General features: G+C 52.0%; 2 protein-coding genes across 2 annotated transcripts; both read left to right on the forward strand.

The window, feature by feature from the left end:
- The first annotated feature begins 51 nt into the window (after window positions 1-51).
- LOC117196897 (DPEP2 neighbor protein-like) lies at window positions 52-3,261 on the forward strand. Its single transcript, XM_049700487.1, has 3 exons — window positions 52-118; window positions 1,235-1,448; window positions 3,099-3,261. Exons 1-3 carry the CDS (start codon window positions 52-54, stop codon window positions 3,259-3,261), a joined length of 444 nt encoding a protein of 147 aa, XP_049556444.1.
- Window positions 3,262-3,368: 107 nt separating this feature from the next.
- LOC125961685 (dipeptidase 2-like) lies at window positions 3,369-6,359 on the forward strand. The gene is given in 10 exon segments (XM_049700488.1): window positions 3,369-3,495; window positions 3,608-3,743; window positions 3,745-3,825; window positions 4,147-4,273; window positions 4,565-4,694; window positions 4,919-5,060; window positions 5,361-5,430; window positions 5,551-5,727; window positions 6,107-6,191; window positions 6,304-6,359. Coding segments are annotated over 10 exon segments (1,131 nt in total).
- The last annotated feature ends 2,081 nt before the right edge of the window (window positions 6,360-8,440 follow it).

The raw sequence follows: 8,440 nt of genomic DNA on the forward strand, positions 1-8,440 counted from the left end.
TTGGAGAAAGTTCTCCACCAGATACAAATCTCTTTGGTTGTCTGAGAGAGAATGTCTGACCATATCTTCTATATTTACTCAAACCTGTCCTCTGTTCCCTGGGAGGGCAGTGCAACAGGTACACCGAGTCCGGCCACCTGTACAAGAGGCATGGTGTACACACAACCTGCCCTGGCTGCCACATTTTCCTGTGGGGTTTGCCCACCACATACACCTAAGCACTTTCCCAGCTCTAAGTAATACCAGTGACCAGGGACACCTTCAGAGACCCACAGTGCTCACTGCTGAGGAGAAGTGAAAGGTCATCCCAGGACAAGTGTGCAGGAAGTCTCTAATTTTTATAATTGTAGCCTTCCCATGTGGGCTAGAGGATGCTTCCATTCAGACCCTTTACTTATTGGCCTCTTAGCAAAAGACAAGTGCATTTTTGTTGGCAAATGGTAAAAGGAGCAGTTTGAGGAAGAGGGCCACTCTTGAACCGCACCTGCCAACGCAGGCACATCTGTGCTGTCATGTAGGCATCTCTATCGGTCCCCTCAGACACATCCCATCCTGAGTTGCTGAGTACTAGGGGAGAGGGTAGTGCCATATTGATGGGAAGACCAAAAGAACGAAGAGGGGTTGATGCAGTACTAATGAGACTGGAGGGCTGAGGAGATGGTGTCCCAGGAGGCTGGGTTGATGTGAGCCTAGAGCTGGGACCCAGAACCCGGTTCTGAGTCTCCTGCTCACTCTGCCTCAGGATTTGGCCTTGTTCTAATCTACATAAAAGTATCAGAGGGCTAGAGTTCAGTGTGGTTGAAACAGGCAGTATAAATTGGACCCAAGAGGGGTTGCCAAGGTGGGCTGGGTTCTTAACCAATATATATTGGATTATTTTTTTCAAAACTTGAAAGACATTTCCATGAAAGCCTCAGAAGTGACAGACTGCAAGAAAGGTTTTCTCTGTTGTGGAAGGGAGAGATGGAGAGGATCATGATTGCAATTACTTTCGGGTTCTACTGTTTTCCCTGGAAACGATGAAGAGACTTCCTCATCTGCTGAAGCCGTAGGCTCTTTTGCAGCCTGTGTCCCTCCTTAAGGACTCATAGAGGTGATGGGCCATGGCTGTGTTTTGGACGTCAAGTAGATTAAACGTCTTCAGCTAGAAACTGGGAGAGACCTTAGAGAGGGAAGTTCTGGCAGGAGACTGTGCACAGCAGAAGTGACTGATCAGTTCTGATTTTCTTTGCAGCAGCAGTTGCTCCCGGTTCTCCTCCTACACCTGGTCTCTACCATGTCCTCTATCGAGGGTGTGGAGAAAAGCAGTTGGGCCGGCATGTGGAGACATACTGCCTGGTTGGTGGTTACCGGGTCTACGGAGATGTACCTCTGGCCACGCCAGCAAATGTGGAAGCAGAGAAGCCAGTTGCCAGACGTGCTCCCAAGGGAAAGCACACTCCAAAAAGGTCGGATTGCGACCTGCGTTTCTCCAGACCCACAGTCCGGCGATTGTAGCTTGGTGCCAGGAGGCGGACCCCTCAGAATCTTGCAGGTGAGCCATCCTGAAGAGAGTGCGACGGTTTAACTGCCTAAGCCAGCGAATGCCTCTTCCTGCAGTGACCCTGCCCCCCCCCCAACTGCCCACTGCCACAGATTAGAACCTGTGTCATTTTGTCTGTGCCTTCCCCAGCCAGGAGCCTCCTTCTACACTAAATGTCCATAAGCCAGGAGCCTCAGAAACTGAGGTTTGTTTTGAGAGTCTGCCCTGAACATCCGAGGGCTAAAGCTGGCCTGGAAGAAAACCTGCCGTTCCTCTGCTCAGTCCTCAGGGGCCCCTTTGTGAGCTGAAGAAAGAAAAGTCTACACTCTTCGAGCCAAGGAGGATGCAGGAGCAGAGACAGGGTGCAGAGAAGCCTTAGCAGTCTACCACATGTGCTCCTGCCCTGAGCCTTTGTCAGCGGCCACCACCACAAACCAGGGGGGAGCTGGGATTTTTGAAACGGAAAGCAGCAATCTGTGGCTTCCCAAAGAGCCTCCTGCCTGGGGTGTCAGGAGGCAGGATAGAGAGACCCAGGAAGACCTGCTCCCTGAAACAAGAACAGGATGGAGAATCAAGCAGCACGCACCCTGCCCCGAGGTTCACATGCTCCCTTATTGCCAGCCCTTTCTGTCTCCAGTGGGGTCCCTTAATGCTCAATAAAATGTTTTTGTGTAACAGATTTTTAGGGTCGCCAGTGCTCAGACTTAGGTCACTACCCCTGCGCTAGGCACTCCTGCCATGCGGGAAAGGTTCCAAAGGTGGAACAGCTCCAGGGGGTGCCAGGGATCAGAGGAAAAACTTGAGAGGCTGGGGATGAAGGAGTTTGGGCGCAGCCCCTAAAGCATCTCAGTGGTTGAGCTTCTGTGAGAAGGCACATCCCCAGTGTGTGTGTGTGTGTGTGTGTGTGTGTGTGTGTGTGTGTGTGTGTGCGCGCGCGCTGGTGGGAGGGGGTCCCTAGAGGAGGCAGCTGGGGGAGGGCCTGAGGCTGGAAATGGGGAATGGCGTGCGGCCTCTGAGCAAGCGCAGGCACTTAGCCCTTGAGGTTTCTGGGAAAGCTAGAGCCAAAAGGGCCACGAGATAAGGCAAGTGTAGCAGCAGAACCCAGGTGCCAGGTCTTCCTCAGAACCTATACTTCTCCACGAGGCCGGGCCTTCCACGCTGAGGTAGAAGGGATCCTGGCCAGAAGGTCAGCCAGCAGCTCTGGGAGGAAGGTTGCTGCGGTGGGGGCTCTGCTGCCATGGAAACGACTTCATTTCCTTCCACTCAAATAGCCTGCTGACTTCCTGCTCTGTTGAGTAAAAGGGTCGCTGACTCTCCCCAGAAGGTTGTTCAGTTCACATCCCAGAAGTCCCTCTATTCAGGCCCTGGGGAGGTGTAGTGACTCCTGAGGGCGCTCTTTCCTGAGGCTGGGTGACAGAAGTGGGGGGGGTTCCTGATAGTTCCCAGGTGCTGGTTGAAGTGCCCAGAGAATGGTCATGCAGGTTGGGGAGTCAAGTAGGTGGAGAGAGAAGGTCGGGGGCAGAGGGCCCCTTCCTGAATCCAGAGCTCACAACGTTACCCCCCTCCCCATTTCCAGAAACTATCTCTTCCCCCACACCAGCCCCCATGGCCCAGTACCGGGAAACCGGGAGCCCAGAGCACTTGTGGCCACAGAGACACTCGCACGCAGCCCTCGGGGTGGGCGGGGCCGGCTGCAGGCAGATGGGGACGAGGTGTGCTCCCGGGAGGCCTCAGGCTGAAGGTGGCCCCAGCTTGGACAGGAAGGTTAGAGGTGGGGAGAGCAACCTAGGGCGCCCCCTCGGAGCAGTGGGAGTGGGAAGAGGGGCGGGGGCGGAGGGAACCCGCGATGGGAGGCGAGTGGGCTCTCAGCAGAGGCCAGGTTAGCCCGCGGGAGCTGCCTCTGAGCAGGCGGCGGGAGGGCAGTGCCTCCCTGTGGCTGCCGGGCTTCGCGGATCGCGGCTCTCCGCACACGGGTCGCAGGGTCCTGTGACGCTGTATCCCCTCCTTCACCCCGCCCCCCTCGCGAGGCCGCGCCGCTGGGTGGCCTGAGTCCACGGGCAGAACCCCATCGCCCGCCCCTCTCAGACCCGCCTCTGCCCGCCTGCCTGGCCCTGCGCAGCTTGCGGCCCGGGGACCTCGAAGGTCCCCGCGCACTCAGTCAGCGGCCTCTGCTGTGTCTGCTGCTCCTGCTGGGTCTGCTGCTGCGGCTGGTAACCCGTGCAGACCACACCGGGCACCTCCAGCACCCCAAGTCCGCGGGAGCGCACGAGGGCCCTGATGCGGGACTTCCCGCTTGTGGAGGGGTGGCTGCAGTGTGTGCGGGCTGCTGGGGGCCGGTGGGGGCCTAGCCTGGCCCTGGGCAGAGGAGGAGGTCCGGAGCATGCAGAGCTAGTGGGGAGGCTCCCTCACACCACCGCTGGATGTCCTGTCCATCATCTACAGATGCCCTTCCCCTTCTCTGTCATCCCCTCCCTGGTGGGAACCCCTCAGCCCAGGCCGCAGCTGCTCCATAGTCTGTGTGACAGTGTGAGGTGGGGACACCCAGGCTGGCCCAGGCCTGGCAATGTGTCCTGCCTGATCTCAAGACCTAAGGAGCCCACCCATTTGCCTTGACCTCCCTCCAGCCACAACGAGATGCCCCTGGTCCTGAGGCAGTTTTACCACAGTGGGCTACAGGATGTTAATCTGCGCAATTTCAGCCATGGTCAGACCAGCTTGGACAGGCTGAACGATGGTCTCAGAGGTGCCCAGGTACCAAAGGGACACACAAGGTGCCACCATGGCTGCTGGGGAATGTGGGGCCCTTTGGGGGCCTCAGAGACCACAGGTTAGTCACATTGGAACTAAGTTACCACAGTGACCTAGAAAGTGCCATGCCATGGATGCTGGGGGCTACAGGGGTCACAGTGAGCCAGCCTGACGGGCATCCAAGTACCACAGAGAAAGCAACGCATTACATGTGACTTCTGGGCACAGTGAGTGCTGTGCCAGCTGAGCCCCAAGGAGTTCCAAAGCCCAAACTAAGCCCTGGCCTTCCCTCAGTTCTGGTCAGCCTACGTCCCATGCCAGACCCACGAACGGGATGCTGTGCGCCTCACCCTGGAGCAAATTCACCTCATCCGCCTCATGTGTGCTTCCTATTCTGAGCTGGAGCTTGTGACCTCAGTTAAAGGTAGAAGGGGGACTTCCCTGGTAATCCAGAGGTTAAGACTCCACGCTTCCACTGCAGGGGGCTCGGGTTTGATCCCTTGTGGGGGAACTTAGAGCCCTCATGCTGCGCGGCACGGCCAAAAAAACAAACAAAAAAAGGTAAACAGACTGGTGGTGGTAGGTGTTAGGGACTTCAGTAAGCTTCCCCTGCCTCTGAAAATGATCATCTGACCTACCTGCCCTCAGCTCTCAACAATAGCCGGAAGTGGGCTTGCCTCATTGGTGTGGAGGACGGCCACTCACTGGACAGTAGCCTCTCCATCTTGCGTACCTTCTATGCGCTGGGTGTGCACTACGTGACACTCACCCACACCTGCAACGTGCCCTGGTAAACACAGTGCAGATGGTGAGGGCCCAGTGAGGCAGGGATCTGCCCAAGATCACGCTGGGGCCCAAAGCAAGTTTACCCCTGGGATCCGGCCCTGAACCTGGGTGGGGAGGGGAATGGAGGTTTGCAGAAGAAGACTGAATCCCCAGAAGGGCCCTGCTACTGCCAGGCACAGCCCAGTTTGGGTCCCTCCTCTTGCACCAGGTAGTTGCAGGTGTAGACAGTTCGACAGAACCTCTTTCTAGGCTCTTGTAGCCAAGTCACAGCCACCAGTCAGACTGCCTCCTGGGCATCCTGCAGGACGCAGAACTCAGCAAAGGGTATCCACCCCTTCTCCAGCAATGTCAGTCGGCTGACATGCTTTGGCGAGGTAAGGACCAGGGTTTCATACCCTGCCCCACATGAATGTACAGCCCCGCCTGTTCCCTACAGATAAATGCACACAAGGTAAATGCAGCCCTGATGCCCTCTCCCCATCCTGTCCCTGCAGAAGGTGGTGGCAGAAATGAACCGCCTGGGCATGATGGTGGACTTGTCCCATGTCTCGGATGCTGTGGCACGGCGAGCCCTAGAAGTGTCACAGGCACCTGTCATCTTCTCCAACTCAGCTGCCCAGGGTATGTGCAAGAACACTCGGAATGTTCCTGATGATATCCGGCAGCTTCTGGTGAGAGACTGCCCTGGCCCTCAAACCTAGAGCGAGAAATTCAAACCAGGAGCCCTTGAACCTGAGTCTCTTCTCCCTCAATTTCCTCAAACGCCAGGTTAAATATCTTCTGCCCCCAAAACCCACGGTACACAGCCCCTGAACCCTTGAGCCCTAGGTGGGGGTCTAGGTGGTAAGATACGCCTCCAAACCCGGAAACCCAGGGCCAAGACACCACCCAGACCAGGGCTGCGGCTCCTCCATTCACACGAACCCAGAGAGGAGACGACTCTGACCTCAAAGCCGGGGCTGAACACCTTCCTCACAGGGGCCAAGAGAGTGAACAGGCAGGTGACTGTGCTGGGGGCCAAGCTGACGGTCCACCGGTTCGCCCCTGCAGAAGAAGAACGGTGGCATCGTGATGCTGTCTTTGTCCGTGCGGGTGCTGCAGTGCAACCCGTTAGCCAACGTGTCTACTGTGGCAAGTGAGCCTCACCCTGGGCTCTCTGAAAACTCTGATTTGGAGCTGAAGCTGGGTCTAAATTTAGGGAGGACTTCAGAAGAGCCCCAGTGGTTTGACCCACTTGTTGGCAATAGGTACATCTCCCAAAAACCCAATAATGGACAGTACACAGCACCTTGGTGCCATGTAGAACTGGAGCCACAGAATCAAAACTGCGATACCGATGGGTATCAGGGAGGCTGTCAGACACTGCTTTATGTCAGAAACAGAAAGAAAATATCCACTATCAGAACTGTTTGACTTTTTTTCACATCTTTCTGACAAAATTCGTGAAGTTGTGAGTACCACAAGCGTCATTACACTTCTGTTCAAGATGTAATCTCTGGCTCACAATCACTGTTTAGCTTCTGTATACTGCAGTGTACATGAAGGTCTGTATTAGTCTGGTTGGGCTGTTATAGCGAAACACTATCGACTGAATGACTTAAACAGAAGAAATTTATTTTCTCACAGTTCTAGAGGGTGGAAGTCCAAGGTTAAGGTATTGAATACCATAAGAATTGGTTTGTGGTGAGAACAATCTTCCTGGCTTGCTGATGGCTGTCTTCTTGCGGTGTCCTCACACGGCCTTTCCTCTATGAGCAGAGGGAGAGAGATCTCTGGAATCTATTCCTCTTCTTATAAGGACACCATCAGTCCCTGTCAGATTATTACCCCACCCTTATGACTTCATTTAACTTCAGTTACCTCCCTAAAGGACCTATCTCCTATCTTCTACAGTAAAATTGAGAGGGGCTTCAACATATATTTTTTGTGGGGACACAATTCAGTCCATAACAACATCTTAAGATAGCTTTCTCTGATTTTCATCTCTCACTAATACCTTCCTCTTTGTCTAGGAATTATTCAAGTTTCCTTAATTAATTTTTAAAAAAATTTTCTTACATTATCCCTTCCCTTTAAATGCTCTCTTCACTTCTTAACTGGCATTTCTTGGAAATGAAGGCACCTTTCCTCACAATGTATTGATTACTCTCCCCACTGTAACACAGCGTCTTCTCCCATGACTTTCCTGAAATGGTTCCATTTTTTTCATAAAAGTTTAGTCATCAAATCACATGGTTTATTTTCAGTTCCTATAGGATTTTCCCTTTGCGAAACAACTGACTCCTTTAAATGGTGCTTCTTTTAAAACTACCTTCCTTTATGTTTTATAGCAATCTTATGATTTCTGTTGACATACCACCTAGCTTCTTTCTGATCATTCTTTTTATTTTTTTTTCAGTTGTTTCTCTCCTCACTCCTTAGCGCTAGATACTACATACAGTTGGTTTTCTTCTCATCTCTTATATACTCTCTCTGTTACTCCAGCAGCTTTGTTTACCATTAAATATATTATCTGCCAGGCACCTTCCATATGTTGCCAACATCTCTCCCTCTGTCTTTGTCATTTCAGTCTTCGCTATGCTCTCTGAGCTCTCACAGGGAGATCTATTTAACACAGGAATCTCAGTGGAAAATACTAGTAAGTTATTTCTCTACTAAGTAAAGCCCTTACAGATCACATGGTCCTGATCCATCTTGCAGCCACATCATCTGGACTATGTGACCTCCGATGTCACAATAGCAGAGGACCAGACCAGAGGGACATTGGCTCCTAATGACCTCAGCTCAGAAGTGATACACTTTATTCTGCTTCTATGCCACTGGCCACAACTAATCAAAGGAAAAGAGTCTAACTACAAAGGAGGATGAAAAATATAGATAAGCACATAGGATATTTGATGAGCACTATCTCGAGGTGACATCACCTCCCATCAAACTTTTACTTCACAGAGAAAACACAGACTATAAAGCAAAAATACCCCTAAATAACTTTTTCTCTTTACATACAAGGATAGCTTTTCTACATAGTTCACCTATTCTCACTTCCTCAGTAACTTCCATTCATTTTCCCATCTCATTGGTATTGTTAAGGTTTTCCTCTTTAGCAATTTTATTTTGGCCCCCTCCCATTAGAAAGCTGCCCCCTTCCCATTAAAAATTACTCTTGCTTGATGTCAAGTAATTCTCTAGCTACCTTTCCTCTCCTCCTAATTTCACAGTACAGTTTATCAAAAATTTGTATTTATTCTCACTGTCTGTATTTTCTTATCTTTATGTACCTCATGACTCACACAATTTTGCTATTTTCTTCTTACTTATCTGCACTGGAATTGCATTCACCGACATTTAATTTGTGATTAAATTGAATGAATATTGTTTGGTCAT

Source organism: Orcinus orca, chromosome 17 (genome assembly GCF_937001465.1).
Source record: "Orcinus orca chromosome 17, mOrcOrc1.1, whole genome shotgun sequence".
NCBI classification, from domain to species: Eukaryota; Metazoa; Chordata; class Mammalia; order Artiodactyla; family Delphinidae; genus Orcinus; species Orcinus orca.